Consider the following 27,089-nt stretch of genomic DNA (forward strand, 5'->3'; position numbering starts at 1 on the left):
CAACATGTGTTACTTGAGCAGAGGTCTTTCGGAAACAGCATCCCTACCACCACAAGGTAGGGGTGCGTACACTCTACCCTCCTCAGATCCACATGCGGGATTACACTGGTTATGTTGTTGTTGTTCTACTTTAAGGAACCGAACAGATAAGTTTAATTAATGAGATCAATGGCCAGGTAATTGAAGCAAGACAACTTCTAAAACATCGAAATTCAACGAATCAGCATAGCTTATGACACTTTTTCAGTGAAACTAACAACTTGCTCTGTGGGGAAGATCTGAACGTTCAACCTAGTCACCAGGGCAATTCAACCAATCGAGAATGTATCACTTCACTAAAAGAGTCATTACTAAGACACAATTAAGAGGGAACCTTTTTTACATTGCAAACGGGTACACAAGTGAGATAACCTGACTGCAGCATTCATCGAACAGGGCAAGTACAGAAAGAGATGTAGAAAATCAGAGTCTCACCCTTAACATTTTAAATAGTTTCTGAATCCAACAGCACAATGAAAAACTAACAAAGAAATCAACAAAATACCTAACTAACCTAATCAGAAACATTTCTAACCGAACATCTCCAGTCCCCATCCTGGCGTGGTTGTAATACATTTCTTCTCCATTTATGACATCTCTCTGAACCTAGCTATAGCCTTTTTTTGTATGAGTGTCTTGTAACTGTCACCAGACTGTACTTCAAGGGTTGGGTCCACCACCTTCTTGGGCTGACTTCCCAGTCCGGCTCTATGTCCAGTGCTTTGAGCTTGGACTGGCTCTACCATACCACTTCCATCCTTCCCCAATCCCTGAATTCATAACAATAAAAGACACCAAAAAAAAATTCCCGAAATACAGTCAGGCTTCGCCATACGAGAAAGGAACACCAATTTGCCACTCTACAGCCTGGGAATCACGAACTTATACAAGGACACACAAATTGCAGTGTCCATCCACATTCTTTTTTGAGAGGAAAAAAGGTTGTAAACCATGATAAACAGGATCGGACTGATGCAATCAATATAACTTTTTTTCTAAAACTCAGTAAAACCAATATAAGCGTATTAGTTGGAATCCATTTTTTATCAAGAATAGTTGAGATCCATATAGGGCACAAGGGAAGAACTAGATCTATATAGGTGATACCATATTGTTGGGATACATTTTACACATGTTAGCATGTTTTCTAGGAGCATTTTGGTCTTGTAAGAGATTTCTAGGCTCAGACAGAACTTCTAGTGCTTGCTGTTGTATTTTTTAATTTTATTTTATATAATATTAGAGTGCGATGAATCTTAAATGGAGTGTTATGCACATTGCGGATCCATAAAGCAAGGCCGACCAAACATGCTTGGGGTTGAGCCATAGTTATTGTTGTTGTAATTAATAAAAGCCTTATTGACAACATTTTCCAGGGATCATATAGAAATGAAGTCTATGAAAGTTTTAGGTAAGAAATGATACCAAGCCCTCCTGCCATCCCATGTTGCGGAGCATACGATTGCCCACATTACTCTCATCGATAGCCCTGTCAGCACTGATAACCTCAAAGCTCTGACTATTTGCTTCCGCACTACGTCCACCTCCAACACCGGGCGGGAAAGGAGTTGGATCAAAAACACCTCTTCTGGATGTTGAATCCCGATCTTGAAGCCCAGCAATAATAGAAAACAAATTTTCTCACAAGTTAATACACATCCAAACAAATCTAGCACCACCATTGGAATCTTCATTTTTTTGAAGTTTTCCAACTAAGGAAGGTCTGGGCTTATGGAAAAGTTTTTGACCATGGAAGAATTACATCCTATAATAGCAACGAAGATACACACTCACGAAACCCATAATACATTTGAAACCAGGAGAAGAGAGGAGGAGAGAATAGATACAAAACTGAGAAGACTTCAAAACAAGCTGCATTAGCCCAAAATGTTCTATAAAATCTTACTTGAATCTCCATGATCTGATGCATCATCTCCAAAAGCTGAAGATGAACCATATAAGCTCCTCCTCTCAGCAGCACGATCTCGGTATGTAGTTTGAGACTGTTCCTTGATAGACGGAGGAGGCTGTGATGGCATCTCTGAGAACCTTCTTTTACTACCAGATGGTACTGGGGGTGTATACGCACCCAATGCAGATGCATCAGTCCTAAAGGGTGCTGCAGTGGCATCTGCATTTGTTAATGAAGATGGACCTGAGGTTGGTGGCATGGAGTGTGACGTGGGTGCACTTCCAGATGATCCTGTATATAGAGTATCTGATTTCACCACCCCTAAACCAGAACCTCTTATGACACCCTTTAGAGTGCCCCCAGAGCTGTTAGTCAGAGACCTAGGCCTATCCTGAGACTCAGAACTCACAGATTGAAAAGTTGAGCTTCCTACAAGTCCTGAATTGGCTGTAGGATTCTCTCTAGTCGTCAAGGTCTCAGCTTTTAACTTAGCCTTTGCAGTGGGTCCTACTGAGTTAGATCTGTCTTCACCCGCGGTCTGGTTGTCTTCAAGCGCCACACGGGGGGCTTGACCTTCATGACTTCTTTGCTTCCACATTGACAATACATTACTCATTTTCTTCTTATTGGCAAGGATACTGCTTTTCGACGCAAGTTTTATCTCTTTTGCCCTCTCCTTCTCTTTCTTTTCAGCAGCTATTGCTGCAGAGGCAGCAGCCTGGATAGCGTCCGGTAGTGAGGCAGCCTTCTCACCAGCTATTGTAGAAGCTGGTGCAGATATAACGACTTTCTTAGTGTTTGAGCCATCTGATGACTTGGCAGTTTCAGTTGGTCCTGCTGCTGCTTTGCTTTCATTCTGATTTGTGCAGGGTACATATTGCTGAGTCTTCTGATCATAAGAATACCAGAGTCCATTGTTACCGTCATAATACAACCCTGCAAAGCAACAGTAATTGCAATAGTGTCATCTTCTACCTACCTGTAATTATGTCCTAGGGTTTATCAAGGCCTTTCATAATCCAGCTACCAAGGCATATTCTAACATGAGAATAAGAGAATCAATGAAAGATGAAACAGAAGTAGAAAAATAGCTCTGAGTATAATTAACATAATTGCAGTAATACATCTCATAAAGATAGGCCCAACAAGACTACCCGATCGAACACAAACCTATTGAAAGAATCAAACCTAGCACACCCTTAAAAAACTAGGCATTTCAATAATATTTGGTTGAAGTTGAAAAAAAAAAGTATTTGAAAGTTGAAATTGTGTGGGGACATAAATTTCACTAAGAAAATCGTTGAAGTACGGCGAGTAAAAACCAATATTGCACTTGAAATACTCCTGAAATAAGTTTTCAACATGCCACCAGTATTTGAACTTACAAAGTTCAATATTTGCAAATAATGAGAAATTCTCCTTAAAGTTGGAATTAGTAAATTATTTGACTCAGAATTTTAAGACAGCTGGGGCAAAACACAGTTAAAGTCATCATTATTACCCCTATTTCCATTGATCATAGTATAGATCCTCATAAAAAAGCCAAAAAAATGTGGAACAGTTCTTTTCCTGCAATGTGACGATTTTGAGATGGATGACCTTTCACACTTTGAAGCTTACCAACAAGCGAGCAAAGGGGCACACATGTGAATGCCATTACAGTTCCGTAGCAATTTCCAGACCAAATATAAATGTACTGGACAGTAATCTCTAATTGTTAAGAAGTAAAATAAAGACCTCTATCCTGACGTCTTCAAGAGAAGAAACAGGCATAAAAATTGAACTAACTTCTTACACTCTCAGGAGTCAACTTGACGGACATCGAGATCTACAATTTATCTACTAAATGGACCTTTGAAGTATCCCTTAGACTGCGATCCAACCCCATGGTACCCAAAAGGCACAAGACGTGAGCAGACAGAGTATATAGATGATCCAGTTTCTGTTATAGACATACTAGGGTCCTTATGAGACGATATAGTCCTTAGTGGGTTTGTCTCTAGTTTATACTTTTGGTTCGGATCCATTTATGTAAACACTTCATTTTGGTTTCTTTGGTTTCCAACATCATTTTGGTTTCCAACACAAATGTGTTGATGATTTAATATACTCTGTCACCTTGTCAAAAAAAAAAAAAAAAAAATTCTACCATTTCATGTTAGTTTAAATATCATCAGCTAATGAAGCGTGCTTAACCAGACTCGGTTTTACAATACAAAGAGGACGGTGCTTTAACATAAACTGAAAACAAACCTGTATTTCCATCATAATAAAAACCAGAAGCGGCGTCATAATAATACCCAGAGGCTTCATCCCAGACAAATCCAGATGATGGAGCAGAATTTTGACCAGCAACTTCTCCACTGTGCTCTTGTCCACCAGTAGACAACTTATCATCAGGATTATACTCTTTTGGTGCCCATCCAACAGCATCATACTAAAAGCACGGGGGAGGCATAATTAGACACGTCTCACTTGACCTTTGTGTATCCGACAATCATAAATGATCTAACATGCATCAATTATAGCATCTACACTCTTATATTGAAATATGAACAGCTGTCTACATCCAATCAACGTAAACGCAAGCTGCAAACAACACAACGCCTAGGACACTCAAAGCTCTTTCTTTGCAGCAACAGTCTCCCTGTCACACCCCACCCCCACCCTGCTGTTGAAGAGAACAAAATAAATAAAAAGAACCATTCTATATGGATTAAAAACAAGAGTAGCAGCTTTTACTCCCATATATTCCAAATGATATCCCCCCGCCCCAAATGGGGAAGCACAGCCCAGTGTCAGCTTAACGACGTGAGATTAATGAAGATGATTTGTAATAGCACAGTAATTCTACTGATCTGGAGAAAATACCCAAAGAGCGAATACAATATGGAAGTCTTCAATATATTTGAGAAATGGATGAATGATGTTTCTAAATTTGGGAAATGGATGAATTTGAATGATACACTAATCAATTGCACGAGATGTGGTTTAATCAACTTACAACAATTTAGAAGAGCTACGAAGCAGGTATGAACGGAATGCATTCACCCAACAACAACATACCCAGTGTAATCCCACAAGTGGGGTCCGGGGAGGGTAGAGCGTACGCAAACCTTACCCCTACCATGGGAGGTAGAGAGGTACTTTCCGATAGACCCTCGGTTCAAAACAACGCAAACCGAAGCAGTCCGTAAAAAGAAATAACAGAACGCATTCACCCATTCAAACTAAAATTACTTGTTCAAGACCGGTATCTGCGGGCAGAAATAGGCAACAAAAGTTCATCTCTGACAAGGAACCTGCTAGTACAAAAAACAAAGAACAAAGCTATAACCAAGTCAAAGGGGAAGAGAACCTGTTGAGCAAAAGTTGCTGCTTCAATAGCAGCAGCAGCAAGGCTACTAGCCTGAGAACCACTTGATCCCGGTCCTAGGATGCTTTTTGCATACGCAACTCTAAGAATCTGCCCATTCTTCTCTAAAGTTGTCCCATTTGTTGCTTCAAGAGCTTTAGTAGCTTCCTCCACCTGAAATAGATGAAAATAGCACAATTAAGATAAACATTTTTCGCCCAAAAAAAGGGTAAAGCTCCTGGTACCAACTTCATTCAATTGCTTATTAACAAATACAGATTAACAACTTAAAGCAGCAAGCCGCTAAGCAATGCAGAAAATAGAAATATTATACATGACAATTACAAAATACAATATGATGAGAAACATGAACCCACCTTTATATGTTGTTAACTTTTGTGAATGAAATCCATACTCATGAAAAATACGGCAAAAATCGGGGAATACATAAATTACTCCCTAAACTTGTCCTAAACACCCACTTGCACACCTAAACTCGGTAGGCGTCCCCTTACCCCTCTTGTTCGGAGTGATATTAAGACCGCCCTAAGCTGCCACGTGGCAAAGGCAGTGAAGCTCACATCCTGTCAGGCATGTGAAGAACATCTAAGACATTAGAACTATATTTTCTTTGCCACTGGCAAGGGGTGATTTCCTTATTATTCTTTTTCCTTACATGCACGTGCCAGCAATAAGTGCTTTAATGTCATTTTACTTTTCTTACTTCTACACCCAATCACACACTATTCTCTCACACTAACGATCTGCTTTAATGTCATTTTACTTTTCTTACTTCTACACCTAATCACACACTGTTCTCTCTCACTAACGATCTGTTTAAAATGTTAAATCATTTAGCTCTTGTTTTCCCAAAAAAAATTCCAGTCCAACCAACTGCCACTTCATCATTAACTTCACTTTATAAATTGCACTCGGAATCCCACATTCGAACATAAACTGTCCATTAGAATCTAGGATCACTTCAGAGAAACTAACAAACGAAACAAAATCACATTACGAATGGCTTCTTCTCTCTTGCTGTGTTTTGCTTACCCTCCCACTACTCTAGCTCACCATAGAGCCCCCATGGTCTTGCTTGTGCTGTGCACGCTCACCAGAAGCATACTCATTTGCCCACCGTGATATTCAATAACAAAACACTACTGGTGATGTGATTCATCAATATCAGATTATTCTCAATTTCCAACAGCATTAAATGTTCAGTCAGTCTTGCATATGAAAGATAATCTCCACCGGGCAGGTTGGCGGAAATCGACTGTGGTGGCATAAGTGGAATTTCCATCAGTTTTATGTTTGCTTTGCTCTTAGCATTTTGGAATTTTTTCGTCGTCACACACTCAGCTTCCTTTCTAAATGAAACTTCATTTGCCCAACATAATTGGAAAAAAGAAAGAGAATGGATCATTTTGCCCAGCGTAAACAGATGGACGATATATGAAGCACAGACAGAAGCTCTTAAAGGAGGAAAGATCACAACAGTGAAAAGGTGACAGAGAAAGAAGGAAGTAGCGAGGAGGCAACAAAAACATACCCAGTGTATTCCCACAAGTGGGGTCTTTTTGTGTGTGTGTGTGTTTTTTTTTTTTTTGGGGGGGGGGGGGGGGGGGGGGGTTTGGGAGATGTATGCAGACCTTACCCCTACCTTTGTGGGGTAGGGAGACGTATAAGAAAAAAAGTAAAAACAAAAAAACATAGAAATGACATATGACCGTGCAGGCAGCCCGGACTAAATCTGGTTGCGTCATTTTATTGGGGTCTTATTATCGCTTCAAACAAGAATGGAGGGGGACAACCATAAAGTTAAGGTGTAAGTGATTTTCCAGGCTAAGTTTAGGCAGTAATTTATGTCTTCCCAAAAAATATTGGCAGTCATCTTCCTAATCAGTAACATAATCTAGAAAAAGTAATTACACAAAAACTTCTCAAATTAGATATTAATATAAATTGTCCCATGGCCAACCAAAAAAGAAGGATGCCTACTCCTAGTTATGCTCCGTTCCATAGATGAATAATTAATTGCTCATTAACAACCAAAACTACACGCACCGAATAGAAGTGCACAAAAGCAAATCCCCTCGAGACGTGAGTGAACTTGTCTCTGACAAGACGAAGATCCTGCACATATTAAGTTGTTAGACACAGCTCGATGGGAGCAAGGAAACACACATGAACGGCAAAGATGGCTGAAAAAATATTTCACCTTAATAGGAGCATGTTTGGAAAATTCATAACGAAGCATTTCCTCATCTGCATTTTCATCTAATCCACGGACAACCAAGACATGTGTGGGACCTGATAACATATCAAATTAAGATCACTCCAAATATGCTACTGAAGTTCCCGTTTGAGGAACTGGGACTCCCTTGATCTGGATTAAGTGGGAAAAGCAACTCCAGTTCTATTTCTGAATCCTAGTATGGCAAGAACCTGATCATTAATTTTGGGATCAAGCTAATCCTGTAATGACCGTAAGCTGGATTTGGCCCAAAGAATAAGGCCTCAAAGTTTCGAGTGCTGAGACCATATTTTGGTTCTCCTTTCCCAAAAGTAATTACCATCTTTGTAACTATTTCTCTTCCCATTTCTCTCTACCCTTCATTTTTTGGTATGGAAAGAAATATGGAAGAAAGACAAATGGACAAAACAATATAGAGGAGAGAGATGTGAAGAGAAACAGGTATAAAGATGGTAACTAGTTCCCAAATAACTAATAACACACCAAAACAAGATCAAGTGAAATCCTAAATTAACTTGAGCATTTTAAGAAACAAGAACTGAAACCAAATTAGATTATGCTGGAAATAAATTACTTTCAAGCTGAGTTGGATCCAATCTATTCCATACTTGGATGTTCCAAGTAGACCCTAGATAAGAGCTGAACATATCATATATTAATTACCTGCTTCACCTCTCCTCCCCAGAGTGCTAGAGTTGGATGATGCCATGTCTGCTGGAGGAGCATCATCTGTCCGTGGCTCATTACACTGTTTAAAAGAGGAGAAAACAGGATCACTTATGGCTATCACAAGATCAAGTCACGAAGAAACGTGTGTGAATTGGAGCTATATCATGTATCTACGGCCAACTCAGCCAAGATATTCGTCAGACTGCAGATAATAAATTGTCTAATCGGTGTAAAGTAAAACAAAAACAAGCCTACCAAAGTATGCTGTTATAATTTTGAACACAAATTACAGCATTCTTAACTCCAACTCTCTCTTTACAAGCCATGCATACAAGACAAATTTGCATCTATTAATTAAATCAGCATTAATAGCAAATGTAGTTCAGTCTTCCGTCAAGAAAAATAACATAAATGGACATCTTCAGTCTTGCGTTACTTCATTTCCATATCGCTTTGAATCTCTTAGCCGTATCTGACCTCTTTTTATGTTTTTATTGAGTCGAGGGTCTCTCGGAAACAGCCATCCTACCTTGGTAGGAGTAAGGTCTGCGTACACTCTACCCTCCCCAGACCCCACGTTGTGGGATTTCACTGGGTTGTTGTTGTTGTTGTTGGACATCTTCATATAAGATGTATAAACACAAAGGACAGGGGCTGTGATGATGCACAAACAAGTGAAAACCTTGTGTTCTTAAAAAAAATACAATTGACCACAAACGGTGAAAATATCAAGAAGTTACCATCATCTAGGGGACAGGAAAAATAATAAAGATGAGAAAGTTACCAACTTATTCCATTTACCCTTTGAGAGTCTCTTGAGTGTGCGAGTGTGTGTGTTTGTGCATGTCTTGGATAATGGATGACTTCGACCAAATTCAGAGCAAATTAAAACAACAATTTTTATTTTCATAAATTATTATTATTTATCGTCTTCTCCTATAGAATAGAACTTTAAGGTAATGAAGGGCTTTTATCAACATAGTTTGTCAAATAACAAGGTACATTATAAAAGTAATATAAAAATAGGGCTACAAATAAGAACCTGGAAGCAAGATGTTCGCCGTGCAAAATTCACGCATCCACAGATGGTGCACATCCAATCAGATGGAACAGTGATGCTCCGATGGTGACCATGATTAGATCTTGAAGCACTGTCTAGACCACCAGGCCCTCCAGTTGGCTTGCTACTGCCAAACAAAGAAAAGTTTTCTTAGTTAAAACTTTGGAGTGCTAGCAAAACATATTAAGCAGAAACACCAAGAGTAATATCTAAAACTGCTGGTATACATGGTACTTCTACTACTAAGAAAACGAAAATTGCAGCTTGTCTAAAAATTGCAGAAAATAAACGATGAAAATAGCAGAGGAAGTTGAAGAAATATGAATTACTGTCCTGATTGGTCGGGGAATAGGTATAAAATAAAATTCAGAAGAAGTTGAATGGGGCCTAGTGGATATATATTTCTCTTATTTACTTGAAAGGAAGAGAAAAAATTGTGTTCTCACTTACTCCCATTTCCTTCCGTAGTCTCCAAAAAGAGTCAAAGTTCTATGGAAAAGAACAAAATGGAGGACTATGATATACCATGAAAGGAAGTGCGAGGAATGCCGTGAGAAGGCACACAAAAATAACAGTAACAGTCTAAAAGAAAATTACAGTCGTCCTATCCAAAGAATTGATGGTTCAAGAAAGCATGAATAAATTTAGGGAAAAGGGTCAAAAATACCCCTCTACTTTGGGAAAGGGCTAAAAATATCCTCCATTACAAATTAGGTCAAAAATACCCCTCCCGTCATTAAAATTTTCAAATATACCCATGTCTTAACGGATATCCCCAACATAACCCAATTTCATTTTTAAACCCGACCCAACTAAATAAAAAACCCATATGTGTTACACGCTCCTGTGCCTAGTGGCTCCAGATGCAGGACTCGGGAACAAGTTGGTCGCATATGGATTTTTTATGTAGTTGGGTCGGGTTTAAATGGAGCGGGTTTAAAAATGAAATCGGGTTATTTTGGGGGATTTCCGTTAAGATAGGGGTATATTTGAAACTTCAATGACAGGAGGGGTATTTTTTACCCAAATTTGTAACGGAGGATATTTTTAGCCCTTTTCCAAAGTAGAGGGGCATTTTTGACCCTTTTCCCATAAATTTACTCAAAATTGACTCTACATGTGCAAGAGAAAGTAAACAATTGGAGAATTATACCCTTGGCTTCACTAGACAATCTCGCAAAACATGAACCGGCAATGATAACAAAGATAAATAATTAAAGCCCTTGTATGCAAGAAAAATTGTATTTACCTGTACTCGAAAAAAAGCTTCCTACCATCCACAACTAGACCCTCATCCCCAAGTTTGTCCATCATTGCTTGCGCCGCACCCTATTTCACAACGCTAAGCTCGATTATATGCTATAATCAAATGGGAAATATGTCATTTGCATATAATTAATTTTCATACCGCAGAAGGGAAATCAATAAAAGCAAAACCACGAGAAACGCCAGAATTTCGTTCTTTGATCACACGAACATGGCGTAGGGGCCCCCACTCAGCCTAGAGAAAAAGAGCATAGCAAGGGGAGAAATTTGATGAGCACAAATACAGCTAAACTGGGTGGATAGCAAGTAGCAAGTGGGGAGTTGAGCGAGAACGAGAGAGTAATAGAGAAAGTACAAGGATCTGATACAAATCTTCTTCAGTAGTTTTCTGTGAAAGACCTTTGACAACAACAGTTGCTGAAGGAGCCTACATTAAAATAGCAGAAGCCATGACCACCTTGATACATAAAAGCAAATAGGAAGTGCAACATATGAAACAGGAAACATACCACAGAATAATTGTCATGGTATCTTTTATCATCACGATCTCTTCGTCTCTCACTTCTATCATATCGGCCATCATCATAACTGTCTTCTCTATGACTGCGACTATGACTTCGACTTCGAGGAGACCTTGACCTCAGGTGATCATCATGACCTCGAGAACGTGAACGGGAATGCTCGTGCCTTTTATATGGACTCGGATCCCTCTCACGACTCGATTCTTTGTCACGTTCGCGCTCGCGGGATTCACGTCGTCTGCAATTACCATCTCTCCTACTGCCTCGTTCATAGTCTGATTCATAACTGTATCTGCTGTACTCGTAGTCTCTTTCACGGCTATCCTCCCTGTTGGGGTGCGCCATACGATGTCTGTAGTCATAATCATCATAGAGTTCATCATGCTCCCGTCCCCCATACCTAGCAGGCCTGTCAAATCCAGCATCAGGGTAGTTGTCAAAACTGCGATAACCATCTCTGAATGTGTTAATCTCATGATACTTATCAGCTTCACGAATTTCGTGATATGAATCAACGTACGGCTTCTCATGCCTCCTGGAATCCCTCTCCACAGGGTACTCTTCTTCATAACTTCTTCTCCTTGTTTGAGGCCAATGTCCAACTGCTGGTGGCGGATGAGGGTAGTGCTCTCCTTCCAGTATATCACGGTGATAGGCGCCCCGTGGGTAAACACCGTCCCTTGAAAATCTATCATCTACAAACCTCCTATCATCATAAGAACCACCAGCGCTGCCAGAAAACCATGAGGCAAATAGGAAAAGGGCAAAAAAATAATGGAAGAAATGAAGCATCAAGCACCAAGATAATAGGGCTCGGTACATTAAAAAAATTAGAATATTTCTGTTAAGTGTTTTCATGCAATAAAGGTGATGAGTAAAAATATTATTTGAAATCTTAGGAAAATAAATTTACCATCAAGCAATTTGTACCGTTTGGTAGAAACTAATAATACTCACCGGAAATCTGGCTCGTGCACTCCTCTATAACCCTCCAAAGCCTGTGGATTCAAGAGAATAAGTTGTGTCAGCAAGTTATAATCATGGATGGAAGTTTAGGCAAATCCATTCCACATCCTCACTCTCCCATGGCTTTCATTCATTGTTCTTTAAGAGATGCCGGAAATTTTTTCGACAGTCACACAACCCTAGTTTCTTGTCTATCATCCATTATGTGATTAAGAAGGAAACCACAATTACGCTGTTATTTTCCCATCCTTGATGGGGGCCATATCGACCAGGATCCATTTCTTGCTAGAGCCACTGGTGTTATTCCTGCAAAACTCTTGATGTTCTTTTTTGAAGTATCAGCAGCAAGATGACTGTAAGGCTTTCCTGTAATGCATGCACAAACAGATAGTCAAGCCATCATGACCAAGGAAACAATCTTCATGATTTGGCCTCCCCTTTACTGGACTCCTCAAAATCAAAATCTTCCCAGAACTACTCTTGAAACATTGTAACGTACAACTAAGATCTTCATGTAGGAATCATCAGATATAATGTTACTGAATATCATCTGAACCTGAAGAGACTATTAATCTCGAGGAGAATGATATTGGCTCTTGGTTGTTCAAAATTAGAAAGTCACATGATAATCTCACTACAAAGGACACCACTACATTAAGACAAAAAAAAAGGGCCGTAGGACTACAACAGAAACACAATGAAAGTAATGCCCATCTGTGAAAAGTCGTTGCTGATGTGCATTTGTAAGGGTAGAACCACTATACACCAGTCAATTAGAAAAATCTACAAACTATACAATATTTCGGAATAGAAATCCTGCGGAACTCCAACTATATCAATTATAAGCTCACAGTTAATGTAAAAACGAAATGTGGAGACCCCGAAGTGGTAACTTTTTCTTCGAAGCATGCTTGGTCTAATATGAGAATAGAATGCTTATGAACCAGCATTCTGGAAGGACAAGGAATGACCTCACGCTTGAGTCTTGTCTATTAGTCCTCGCATGAAAACAGAGGGCCACATGTATATATGTCAGCATCTCCACATATGCCCCGTCTGACCAATGAGCATAGAAGCTTGAGTCAAGGCAGTGATCCGTGGAGATAGTTGTTCACATTGAAAAAATAAAAAGAGTTTTAGAAGTGTAAGAGCCCATTAGAATTGCTGATCGCACTTCACTATTCTACAGGCCTTTCTTTGCAACTTTGATGCTGTTTCGGCATTCAATCTAGATGCTAAAACTGGTGCAAACTCGCATCTATGCTCGGGTTATGCTAAGAGGAACACAAGAGTTAAGCAGTAAAACAGGCAGACAAGGTGAGGTCCAAACGAAACAAAGAAACCAATGACTATGGACCAATTACTCTATACAAACATTTCAATCCCCCACATCAGAAACTACAAATTAACATTAACCGCAACAAAACCGACAGAAATTGAAACCGCATCAAAAGAAAAATTAAATACAACACTATGTAACATACCATTTGAACATATCCTTGAAAATAATCTTAATAAACAAAAAAAATTGTTCTTTTCTTTTTCTTTATTCTTTGGTACTAACACCTATAAAAATAGTTGCCATTAACTTTGGAGTTTGAAAACAAATCGACTTTTTACTTTTTTTTTCATAAGGATGAATATATCCACAAATAGATTACCAATATTCCACCAAGAAAACCAGCAAAGTTAACACATTACACTGCAAATTAACTTATAAAAATCGCCCAAAAAGCAATAAATCTGGATTGAAATTTGAAAAGAACTCTATTTTTTTCTTTGTTCTAACGATGGAGTATTTTTTTTGATAGGTTAACGATGGAATATATCCACATATGGATTACCGATAGTCACTCAAAACAACCACCAAAATTAACAGATTAAACAACAAATTAACATGTAAAAATAACCCAAAAAGCAATAAATATGGATATGAGCTTAATTTCTACGGTCACAAATCGGAAACAAAAACATTGAAAGACAATTATCAACAGTACAATTGATTTATTTTTTTTTTAGGAAAGGGGATTAGGGTTTTATTTAGGGGAAATAACGTCGAGAATCTTACAGCTCGATTATTGAAAAGCGATCGCCGATAATTCGCCGGAGCAAAGCTTTCGCCGCCGATGGAAAAAGCTGAGTGTTAAAAATCGAAAGAGGAACAAATATTATGCTACAACGTGAAATTTGGGTCCGCAATTGTAGGCGTAAACGGTAAATGTAATTTCTTCCCCTAACCGGTTAGAAGGGTTTGGGCTCGTCAGTTTCAAATCCACAAGGCCCAATATTTAGGATAGGATCATTTTGGGTTGCTATGTAAAGCCATGTGAAATTGAATAAAAATATCATCAGTTAATAATTTGATCTAAAAATATTCTTAAACTATGTGAAATGAAATAAAAATGCTTCTATTGTTACTTAATTGGATCAAAAATATCTTTTTCCTAATAAATATATTATTTCTTTTCTTTTTAATCACATTTTTTAAAAGTTGTTATAATTTAGTTTAGATAAAGCCGAAAAATATCACAATTTTGAAATACCTGACTTGAGACTTTGAAGGTAATGTTAATGGCTGAAAATGCAATGTGTAGTATTTGTCACTCTAGATCTCGAATTAGCCCCGCGTTATACTCTAATATATTTGCTATTTTTTGTGTTCTTATGTTTCACGCGGTTTCTTCTCTATGGTCCAATTTTTTTGTCATTTATAGATCTTTAAGAGGCATTTCTGCTGAAGAATAATTCATGTTTCCAGTGACTGTCACTTCATCCTTTCATATGTGCTACCTAATACATGTATTGTTAAAACATGTATTGGGTAAAATCACGCGCGCGCACATACATTACTAATATTTAGAAACGACAATTTAAAAGGACGAACAGGGGTATATTTGGAATTACAGTTGTTAAAAAATATACTAGGTAAAATCTCTCTCACACACACATATAGAATCAACTCTTGGATTTACTCAATGAGAGCTTCCTCTCTTACTCATCACAAGTCCACTCCTCCTCTTTCAGATGACACTAATTCTTGGATGGTAAGCTAAAAAAAACTTTCATGTAATTATATGATAGTATTATACACAAATAATAATGACTACCACATATATGTATGAATGTTTCTATGAATAATGGCAAAAGTTCATCTATTCGAGATTTGTGTAATGACGTAATTGATTGAGCCATTGATAGATAAATAGGACAGAAAAGAGAAGTGGGTATCTTCTGATAATTGATGAATGAAACAGGTGCCACATCCATCAGCACTAGATATGTTTGAGCAGATAACCTGTGCTTTAAAGGGAAATCAAATTGTGATGTTTCTAAACTGTGACGCCACTATTTACCTCATTATTGAGGACCGTGATCAAGCTTTCATCTCTGATGCTGTAAGTTTTCATCTTTATCAACTTTACTACTTCTCTTTTTTCCTTTTTTTCCCTTTAAATTAAAAAAAACATTTTTATTAATTATTCCATCCATTGTTTATTCTTACGTGATCCTGAAATTCTGAGTTAATTACGTGTGTAATTATTGTTTGAACTTTTTTTTTTTTGCCAAAAAATGAAAAAGACTACTTGGAAATTTAAATTATGAATATATGCTAGACTAAAATGTTTAGGCAAAGAATGCGATAATTGACAGTTTAGATATTGCTAGAACATGATGTCTTGCGCTTATTTTCTCTTTAATTTGGGTTTTACACTGAGTTAAAGGACTCAAAATCTATAATGTGCCTAGAGTTCAAATTGTCACATACTAAACAGACATTATTTGCTTCTCTTGATTTATTAACTAACTAGAGTTTCTGGTTCTCTAATTTATTTCACTATTGTACATCAACTTAAATGCTCCTAGTAGAATCTTCAAGTGAAACATTTCATTCATGCCTAGTTTTTGTCGCAAGTGTAAGGAGGGATATATGCCGAGTTTTGTCCAAGAGATTTCTTCTTTATGATCCAACTGTTTTGTCATTTATAGATCTTTAAGAGGCATTTGTGCTTAAGAATAATTCTTGTTTCCTGTGACTCTGGCTTCATCTTTTAATATGTGCTCCCTCATTCTATGGTTTTTTTAAAAAAAAAAAAAAAAAACTAGCTTCTGCACATGTGCATCTCCTGTGTATGTCACATGTGCATTCCGTATCAATTAGTAAACTTTTAAAATCACATATACATTGCTAAAACATGTATTAGGTAAAATCACGCATACAAACACACACATATAAAATCAACTCTTGGGTTGATTCAATGAGAGCTTCCTCTCCTACTCATCACAAGTTCAATCCTCTTTTAGATGACACTAATTTTTGGATGGTAAGCTAAAAAAAAACTTTCATGCAATTAAACGATAGTATTATACGTGACAACCGCATATATGTATGAATGCTTCTGTGAATAATGGTAAAAGTTCATATATTTGAGATTAACTATCTATTTGTGTAATGACGTAATTGATTGCGCCATTGATAAATAAACAAGACAGAAAAGAGAAATGGATGTGTTCTGATAATTGATGAATGAAACAGGTGCAACATCTATCAACACTAGATATGTTTGAGCAGATAACCAATGCTTTAAAATGAAATAAAATTGTGATGTTTCTAGACTATGACGGTGGCATTTACCTTATTATTTAGGACCGTGATCAAGCTTTCATCTCTGATACTGTAAGTTTTCATCTTTATCAACTTTACTACTCCTTTTTTTCCCTTTCAAGAAAAAATTATTTTTATTAATTATTCCATCCATTGTTTATTGTTATGTTATCCCGGAATTCTGAGTTAATTATGTGTATAATTATTGTTTGAACTAATTTTTTTGCCAAAAAATAAAAAAGGTTGTTTGGAAAGTTTAAAATATGAATACATGCTAGACTAAAATGTTTAGGTAGAGAATATGATAATTAGCGGTTCAGATATTGCTTGAACATGATGTCTCGTGATGTGCTTATTTTTCTCTTCAATTTGGTTTTTACACTAAGTTAATCAAGGACTTGATATCTATAATGTGCCTAGAGTTCAAATTGTTGCACACTAAACAAACATTCTTTGCTTTTCTTGATTTATTAACTAGCTAGAGTTTCTGATTCTCTAATAGAAACTCTAATTTGTTTCACTATTCTACATCAACTTAAATGCTTCTATTAGAATCTCCAAGTGAAAACGTTTCATTCATGCCGAGTTTTGTCGCAAGTGTAGAGAGGGATATATGCCGAGTTTTTGTCCAAGAGGTTTCTTCTTTATGATCCAACTTTTTGTCATTTATAGATCTTTAAAAGGCATTTGTGCTTGAAAATAATTCTTGTTTCCGGTGATTGTCGCTTCATCCTTTCATATGTGCTCCCTCATTCCATCATTGTCGCTTCATCCTTTCATATGTGCTCCCTCATTCCATCATTTCTTTTTTTAAATAAAACTAGCTTCTGCACACGTGCATCCCGTATCAATTATTAAAAACTTTTAAAATCACATATATATTGCTAAAACATGTCTTAGGTAAAATCACACACATTTTTGTGCCTTAACGCTTGTCGTATTTGATGTTGTACTTGCGGATGAGTTAACTTTCTCTTTGACTATTAGGCAAAAAAGTACAAATACTTTTGGACACTTGCATGACTTTCTCTAAAACTTTCTTTGTGTCCATGAATTGATTCTTTATTACCTCAATAATCCTAATGAGGTTTTATGTAACTAAGCAATTCTTAATCTTATATATATATATAGCAGTGGATTGACAGCTGAAGCATCTCTGTCTGTACTTTGTTTTGTTCTTATTAATATGCTCAGTAAACTTTTTCCTCTCCATAGTTGTCTCATGGTGCTCGTGTTCAGTGATTTACCATCTTCATGTTAAACTAGGGAAAAAGAATTATAGTAAGTCATTTGGAATTTGTGTCTCCTATTTTTGTTCCTTCCTCCTTGTTCTATTTGTGTCTTCCGGACATTTTGTGTTGTTTGGTACACAAGATGTGAACCTATATAGCGACCTCAATGTTATAGAAGAGCCGATGATGAAGGGACAAAGATTGCAATCGGTCTACGTGGTATCAGCGGAGACTGCATATATAGAAAAGGCAAGGAGAAATGAGACTGCAGATTTATGGCACATGCGATTAAGTCATGTCAGTTATTCCAAGCTTGATGTAATGATGAAGCAGTCAATGGTTAAAGGACTTCCCCACATTGAAGTAAGATCAGATACTATATGTGCAGGCTGTCAATATGGAAAAGCTCACCAGCTACCGTACGAAGAGTCCAAATAGTACCACTAGAGTTGATCCATTCTGATGTTTTCGGGCCAGTTAAGCAAGCCTCCATTGGTGGGATGAGATACATGGTGACTTTTATTTACGCACCAGCAACGGGGGGGGGGGGGGGGGGGGGTACATTTCAGATGTATTCTCAGATTTCTTCGGGTGTACAGAATACGCTATTAGTTCAAATGCTCAAGTACACCACAACAAAATGGTGTGGCAGAAACGAAGAACTGACACTTAGCTGAAACATGTCGTAGTATGCTGCACGCAAAAATGTTGCTGGATGATTTTGGGCAGAAGCAATGAGAACGACTGCCTTTGTGATCAATGGGCTCCCTCAGCAAAGGTTATGTTTCCTATCATCTTTTGAAAATTATGGAGCATGAAGCCTATTGTTAGTTATTTCAAAGTTTTTGGATGTGTATGCTATGTGTTTGTACCTGATCACTTACGTAGCAAGATGGACAAGAAGGCTATTAGGTGTATCTTTGTAGGATATGAAAATCAAAGAAAAGGGTGGCGACGTCGTTATCCAACAACGGGGAAGTGTTATACTTCTCAGAATGTGGTGTTTGATGAAGCTTGTTCGTGGTGGTCTTCGGATAAGGAAGTGTTACCAGATTCTGATGTTTTCAAAGGTGTGGTGGACTCGTCCCAAATCCAGTTGAGTCTAGGTGAAGTTGAAGGTGCAGCTATTGAAGATAATGTTGAAGAAGGCGTGACTCCAAATCCTTGGCACACTGGTTTGTACCAACAACCAGAAGAAGGCGAGCAATGTGGAGAAAATGCACCACCTCCACTTAGAAGGTCAACAAGAAGCAGAAAGAAAAATCCCAAATATGCTAATGCTGCTATAGCAGAAGAAGTAAATGAAAAAGAACCAGAAACTTTTGAGGAAGCGTTTCAAAATTCGAAGTGGATTAAGGCTATGGAGGAGGAAATCGAAGCGCTAGAACGAAATCAAACTTGGGAGCTCGTGACAAAGCCGAAGGATGTCAAACCTATTTCTTGTAAATGGGTTTACAATATAAAGAGTCACACAGATGGATCAATTGAAAGGTACAAAGCTCGTCTTGTAGCTCGGGGTTTTTCTCAGCAATATGGACTAGACTATGATGAAACGTTTAGTCCAGTGGCAAAGCTTACAACTGTTCGGGTCCTACTTGCACTTGCAGCTAGTAAGGATTGGAACCTGTGGTAAATGGACGTGAAAAATGCATTTCTACATGGAGAGTTGGATAAGGAGATTTACATGTGTCAACTGATGGGTTTTCAGAGTCAAGATCATCCCGAGTATGCGTGTAAGCTTTGAAAGACGCTCTATGGATTAAAACAAGGGCCGAGGGCATGGTATGGTAAGATTGTTGAATTTCTTACTTATAGTGGTTATTCAATAACACCAGCAGATTCCAGCCTGTTCGTGAAAATTGTTGGCAGAAAACTAGCTATTGTGCTAGTATATGTGGATGATTTAATTCTAACAGGAGATTGTGAAGAAGAAATTCTCCGTACAAAGGAGAATTTGTCAGCACGCTTCCAGATGAAAAAACTCGGACAGTTCAACCATTTTCTTGGCTTGGAGGTTGATCATAGTGAAGGAGGAATTTATTTGCATCAGAAAAAAATATTCCAAAGATCTGTTGAAGAAGTTTGGGATGTTTAATTGCAAACCAATATCGACACCGCTAGAGCCAAATGGTAAGATGTGTGCTCATGATCAAGGGAACTAATAACGACTGATGATAATTTCCCTGGGGTTTTAGTGATTTTCTTTTAAATTGTTTTTCTGTCTGTTAGAGACAGAGTTTATCTCTATCACTTCCGTTTATTTAGTTCTCTTTAAATTGTTTTTCTGTATAGCCCTTTATATACTGTTGTACAAGAGTAGAGAGGCGCTGATACCATAAAGAGTAGAGTGAAAAAGAATGAATCTATGTTATTTTATTAACTTGTACAAGTTAATAAAATAACATAGATTCATTCTTTTTCACTCTACTCTTTATGGTATCAGCGCCTCTCTAACTCTCACGAGTCCATTCTCTTATAACTCACACATTCATCAACTGCAATGGCTCCCAATGTTTCTGTGGTTAATTCTGATGCTAACAACACCACTATTGTGCAGTTCAATTCTGTCACACAGTTGCCCATCAAATTAGCTGGCAGCCACAACTTCTCTCTGTGAAAAGCTCAAGTGTCAATGCTTATACGTGGTCATAATATCTATGGCCATCTCGATGGATCTATTCCTGCTCCCTACCGCACGATGTCCTGCATTCCTTGTTTGGTTTCGTCAAGATCAGTTAATCCAAAATGCTATCTTGGCCTCTGTTGAAACAACTCTTGCTGCCACTGTAGCCGCTGCTGACACCGCCAAAGCTGCCTGGGACTCTCTGCATATTGCATATGCAAACAAGTCTCAAACAAGAATTTTTAGTTTGCGTGACCAACTTGCCCGTGTTTCTAAAGATACTCGGCCTGTTGCTGATTATCTCCATCAAGTTAGATCATTGTGTAATGAACTTGCAACTGCTGGAGCACCGGTATCTAATCCGGAACTCATAGTTAAAATTCTCAGTGGACTTGGATCTGAATTCCGTGAACTTTCGGCTGCTATTCGTGCAAGGATTCCACCATCTCTTACGAAGAATTATACGAAAAGCTACTCGATCATGAGCTTTTTCTCAAGCATGAGGAGGCTAGGAAACCGCAGCCGCCTACAATCACTACTGCCATAGCACAAAGAACATCTACAACTCCTCCTCGGAACAACGCCAACAACAACAATAGGCGTCAAGGTAACAATTCTGTCAATAATCAACACTGGCGTTCACAACCATGGCGTGCACGGAAAAATCAATCACAACCATCGGATAGCAAACTTCGCTGCCAACTTTGTGATCATCCCGGTCACTCAGCCAAGGTCTATCATTCTCAATCACATGACCATTTGCAAGCCCGGGCTAACTTTGCTGGTCACTTTAATCAACAGCAAGCCCCTTGGATTGTTAATAGTGGGGCGACTCATCACATTACTTCTGATGCTCAGAGTTTAGCTACTGTGCATGACTACCATGATCCCGAAGAGATTGCAATGGGCAATGGTAATACCATTCCAATTACCCATACCGGTAACGCTAACATAAGTGCATCGAACTATGATTTCAAACTACTTAACACTTTATGTTCTCCTGCCATAAAAAGCAATCTTATTTCTGTCTCAAAATTTTGTCAAGATAATTTGAAATCAATTGAATTTTTCCCTTTTCATTATTTTGTGAAGGATCTGATTACGGGGGCGCCTCTACTACGCAGGGCGAATAGAGATGGGCTGTATGAGTGGCCACCGGGCAGCACACGAAGTACTCCTCGGTGTAATGTGGTTCTTCCTCTCAACCTGTGGCACCGATGCTTAGGACATCCTAACACCATGTGTTGAATAAGATTTTGCATAGGTTTTCCATTCCTGTCTCTCATTCTAGAACAATTTCAAGTTGTAATTCTTGTTATTCGAATAAAATGCACAGGTTGACATTCTTTGAAAATTCTTTGCTTAGTCAAAGGCCATTGCAGATTCTTTATAGTGATTTATGGTGTCCTTCGCCTGTTTTTTCAGTTGATAAAAAAAGATGTTATGTCCTGTTCGTTGATCAGTTCTCTAAATACATGTGGTTGTTCACTCTAAAATCGAAAAAGGAAGTCCTGGACATTTTTCAAACATTGCATCCATTGCTTGAAAAACGATTTCAAACAAAAATATTATCCTTGTAAACTGATGGTGGTGGGGAATTTCAAAGTTTGTCATCTTATCTAAAAACACATGGTATTGAACACTTAATGTCACCTCCACATACACCACAACGAGTAGATCTGGTTGAACGCCGACATAGACATGTTATTGAGACTGCCAGAACTTTGTTACATCAAGCTTTATTACCATCATCCTTTTGGAGTTTTGCTTGTCAACGAGCTGTCTATCTTATAAATAGACTGACCACTCCAAATTTAAAAGATAAGTGTCCATATGAGATTTTATTTCAAGATGCACCTAAGTATGATTCCATTAAAGTTTTCGGTTGTTTATGCTACCTGTGGCTTAAACCTTATGCGAGGAATAAATTAGAGCCCCGTTCGACTTCATGTGTTTATTTAAGATTTTCAAATAAATATTACTGCCACTAATGTTTTGATCCTATAAATTCAAAAATTTACTTGTCCAGAGATGTTCTATTTTCGGAAGACAATTTCCCTTTTGAAAATTTGTTTTCTCACTTGAAGAATAAAAATACAACTGATGTAGCTTGGAAAAACTTTTTTGTGGAACAACCTTCGAAGGATAAATCTTTGGATTCAAATGCCTCTTATCAGCTTCCAGATCCATTTGTGACGCTGCCCACGCATTCACTCTCGCCCTCCTCTCCAACCCACGACGCCTCCATCAACTCAGGTAATTCTCAGTCTTCATTGCCGATTCAAATCCAACCATCAGTACCATTAGTTGCAGCACCCCAACTGTCTACTTCTTTGCCCCAGCTCACCACACCTTTCCCCTTAGATTCTAGACCTCCCCCAAACCGCCCCTTACTCACTTACCAACGTAGAAACTCTCATCCTCAATCTTCAGTGTTACAAACAACACCGACTTCACCATCCGAGCCCCTCAATTCACAACCCACAGTGGTTTCCAACCCATCTGCCCCACAAGTTCCTGCTACAACCAAACTACTTTCACATCCCATGGTCACCCGTTCTAAAACCAACAGTCTTAAACCGAAACAATTCAATGTCACTATCCAATCCTCTCCAACCTTCATACCTAGCACATACAGACAAGCCCACCCTCATCCTCAATGGAGACAAGCTATGAAATCTGAGTTCGATGCGCTAGTTAGAAATCGGACATGGAATTTGGTACCATTCAATCCTTCTATGAATGTGGTTGATTGTAAGTGGCTATTTCGTATAAAGCATCATCCTGATGGTTCGATTGACAGGTATAAGGCTTGTCTAGTTGCTAAAGGATTTACACAACGTCCGGGTTTGGACTATCATTGAACCTTCAGCCCGGTAGTCAAGCCAGCTACTGTCCGGTTAGTTCTTGCTATTGCTACACAACGTAGCTGGCCCATCCATCAACTAGACGTAAATAATGCATTTCTTCAAGGTCGATTAGAGGAGGTGGTTTATATGCGACAGCCCACTGGCTTTGAGGATCCTAATCACTCCTCACATGTGTGCAAGCTCAACAAAGCCATTTATGGCTTGAAACAAGCACCTCATGCTTGGTACACTGAGCTCAAGAACTATTTGGTAACTGTTGGGTTTGTGAAGTCTTAGTCTGATTCCTCTTTGTTCATCTTGCACAATTCGGAATTTACTGTTTATGTGCTTGTTTATGTGGACGACATAATCATCATTGGTAATCAGTCTCGAGGTGTCAAAAGTATTATTGATCGTCTCTCTCATCGGTTTTCATTAAAGGATCTTGGTCTTCTAAACTATTTTCTAGGTATTGAGGTTCTTCCTCACACTGAAGGCTTATTCCTGTCACAACAAAAGTATACTTTGGATTTTTTACATGATGTAGGTATGCAGGACAGCAAGGGTGCTCCCACACCAATGACTTCCACTACACTTCTTAGTGCGGCCTCTTCAGGAGATGACCCTGCTGATGGTTCTCTTTATCGGCGAGTTATTGGTAAGCTGCACTACCTCTCCTTTACCCGCCCGGACATCGCCTTCGCTGTTAGCAAACTATCCCAGTTCATGCATCAACCAAGTCAAGCTCACTGGAAGGCAGTTAAGCATCTTCTTCGCTGTCTTCGTACAACTTGCCACTTTGGCATCAATATTGCAAAGAAACAGGATTCTAGATTACTCATTTTCTCAGATTCGGACTAGGCTGGTGATCCCGATGATCGTACCTCCACATCAGGTTATGTCATCTTTCTAGGTGGTACTCCTCTTTCCTGGTAGTCTAAGAAACAGTGATCTGTCTCCCGTTCATCAACTGAAGCTGAATACCATGTTGTGGCTGCTGCTGTTGCAGAAACGAACTGGTTGTCTAATCTCCTTCATGAGCTTCATTTTCCTCTTGATGGTGCTCCGACAGTATTTTGTGACAATGTTAGCACTACGTATATATGTGCCAATCCTGTTTTCCATAGTTGGATGAAGCATGTCGCCATAGACTTTCATTTTGTTCGGGATCAGGTGCAGAACAAGGAGATTGAAGTCAAACACTTGCATGCTGCTGACCAAATTGCTGATATACTCACTAAGCCTCTGCCACGTGCTTCATTTGAGCGAGTCGTTCCCAAGTTGGGTGTGGTTGATACCACCACCAACTTGCGGGGGCGTAATAACGACTGATGATAATTTCCCTGGGGTTTTAGTGATTTTCTTTTAAATTGTTTTTCTGTTTGTTAGAGATAGAGTTTATCTCTATCATTTCCGTTTATTTAGTTCTCTTTAAATTGTTTTTTTGTTATACTATAGTTATCATGTACAAACTTTGTATCCATTTAGGACTCTATGTATCAGTAGGGTATAGCCCTTTATATACTGCTGTACAAGTTAATAAAATAACATCGATTCATTCTTTTTCACTCTACTCTTTAGGTACGACCTGGAAGATGCAACAATGTATCGACAATTGGTGGGTAGTTTGATCTACTTAACTTTAACAAGACCCGACATCTCTTACGCAGTTGGTGTGATGAGTCGATACATGCAAAATCCAAAGAAACCTCATTTAGAAGCAGTTCGAAGGATTTTGAGATATATCAAGGGTACACTTGGATATGGTATAATATACAAGAAAGGTGGAGATTGTAAGTTGGCTACTGTGATGCTGACTATACAGGTGATCATGATACCCGACGATCGACTACTGGATATGTCTTTATGCTTGGGTCTGGAGCAATTTCATGGTGTAGCAAGAGGCAACCAACTGTGTCGTTGTCAATGACAGAAGCGGAATACCGAGCAGCGGCAATGGCAGCTCAAGAAAGTACTTGGATTATAAAGTTGCTGAAGGATTTGCGTCAACCAATGGAGTATGCAATTCCGTTATATTGTGACAACCAGTCGGCGATACGCTTGGAGGAGAATCCACTGTTTCACGATAGGACTTAGCATGTGGAGGTACATTACCATTTCTTCGTGAAAAAGTTCTTGAAGAAGAAGAGGAAATGGTGCAGGTCAAAACAGAAAATAAAGTTGCCGATATATTCACGAAAAGCTTAAGCAACAATAAGATTGGAAATTTCTATCGTCAGCTCAGTGTCATTGAAAGGAAAGAAGCAGGAGTTGAGGGAGAGTGTTAAAAGACCAACTCCAGCTCCTTGTTATTTAATTTAGTGCTTAACAGTAGTCTTTAGTTGCTAGTCTAATGTTTCCCTGTTAGTAATTAATTTACATGTTCCTTAGCATGTAATACCACTATTAGTCTTAGTGCCTAGTGTATACGGTAGAAAAACCGGTTACGGGTCCATCCAGGGTAACTATGGATCGGAGAAAGAAAAGGGGCGAGAGTTCGTACGGGGACATAACACTTCCGGATAAGCACATTAATCAAGGCCGAGCAGAAGCGCCATCTGACCCGGTCTCTAAGCCACCGAGGGTTCGGGATCTCTCCCCGATGTAAGGACACCGTTGGTCCGATGCGACCGTTGCTAGGACGCGTCAGTGGTATTACATCATGGTCAGCTGCCAACTGTGCGTGTGTTAGATCCCACCAAACCCGTGCAGGGGCTGTCCCTTTTATTACTATTTTATTAAACCCACATTGGAGGAGGCCCATGGGTTCATTAGTATAAATAGAGTGCTCCCACCTCCCTAAAGTTGGTTGGTTCATCTTTTACTTTCAAGAATATTTTGTAACACAATATATATATTGATCCAGTTCTAGTCAATCCATTATTGATCTTGTTTATTGCAAATTTGATCGTTTATGTTGAACCTCTCCAATCAACTCGTTATATGCGTAGTCAGCCGGTGTTTGTGCTCCTTATTCGTGTATTGAAAAGCGCTCTTATCAACTCTTTGTAATCCATATTGAGGCCCAAGCACATATCCTATATCCACATACAAATTTAATTGGTTACCAAATCCGGGGTAAACAGTTTGGCGCCCACCGTGGGGCTAGGATAATAGTGGTCTTTGGTCTTAACTTCCACCGTATTCATCAAAACCAAAAACTCCCTCTCCGTCTCTGTGAAAACGATCCAAATGGCAGACGTCGAACAATCCGGTCACGTCAACAATACTGAGATAGTGGCAGAAAATGAAGGGAGCGGACTGCGGGCACTGCCGAACCTTGCTGATCCGAACACCGTTGATTCGAGGGAAGGACTCAACCGGCAAAACACCGTAGATCAAGAGAATGCCATTCCACCGGCAACCGATCCTCTAAACACTCACCATTCCGTTACTTTATCCCGGGATCGGGTCCGGAGAGAGCCGGACGCGCCAAATGACAGCATTAACTTGCGTTTAATCTTTGAAATGCTGCAGGAACAAAGGGCGGCAATCGCCGAGCAAGGGCTAGCCATTGCTCAGCTGCAGAGCGGAAAGGGTGAAGCAGGGCCGGTAAAGTCAAAGGGTACGGCTGAAACAGGAAGAAATGGAGAGCGAATGGTCGAGAGCGATGGCTCCGGAGCCGGCTCCTCAACTGAGGTCCTAAAAATGCTCGAGACCTTGGCGAAACGGGTGGATTCGACCGAGAAGAGGGTCGAGACGTACAATTCTCGGGTGGACCAGATACCGGGGGCTCC

At 39.0% G+C, this 27,089-nt stretch overlaps 1 protein-coding gene across 6 annotated transcripts; it reads right to left on the minus strand.

Moving 5' to 3' along the window:
• Nucleotides 1-361: 361 nt before the first annotated feature.
• Nucleotides 362-14,305, minus strand: LOC132635237 (SUPPRESSOR OF ABI3-5). 6 transcript variants are annotated; one of them, XM_060351547.1, is made up of 17 exons: nucleotides 14,114-14,305; nucleotides 13,017-13,101; nucleotides 12,277-12,411; nucleotides 12,037-12,077; nucleotides 11,068-11,809; nucleotides 10,914-10,985; nucleotides 10,701-10,793; nucleotides 10,542-10,621; nucleotides 9,275-9,422; nucleotides 8,227-8,311; nucleotides 7,528-7,619; nucleotides 7,374-7,442; nucleotides 5,310-5,480; nucleotides 4,205-4,388; nucleotides 1,946-2,887; nucleotides 1,465-1,646; nucleotides 362-809 (listed from the first exon to the last, which is right to left on the minus strand). In XM_060351547.1, the coding sequence occupies exons 3-17, from the start codon at nucleotides 12,322-12,324 to the stop codon at nucleotides 627-629; spliced, it is 3,132 nt and encodes a 1,043-aa protein (XP_060207530.1). In that variant the 5' UTR covers nucleotides 12,325-12,411; nucleotides 13,017-13,101; nucleotides 14,114-14,305; the 3' UTR covers nucleotides 362-626. The 6 variants fall into 6 exon arrangements, with proteins under 6 accessions (XP_060207530.1, XP_060207533.1, XP_060207532.1 ...); XM_060351550.1 differs by lacking the exon at nucleotides 13,017-13,101 and having other exon boundaries at nucleotides 11,068-11,488; nucleotides 11,600-11,809; nucleotides 14,114-14,303; XM_060351549.1 differs by lacking the exon at nucleotides 13,017-13,101 and having other exon boundaries at nucleotides 9,275-9,416.
• Between the last annotated feature and the right edge of the window lie 12,784 nt (nucleotides 14,306-27,089).

This window comes from Lycium barbarum, chromosome 4 (genome assembly GCF_019175385.1).
Source record: "Lycium barbarum isolate Lr01 chromosome 4, ASM1917538v2, whole genome shotgun sequence".
Lineage (NCBI taxonomy): Eukaryota > Viridiplantae > Streptophyta > Magnoliopsida > Solanales > Solanaceae > Lycium > Lycium barbarum.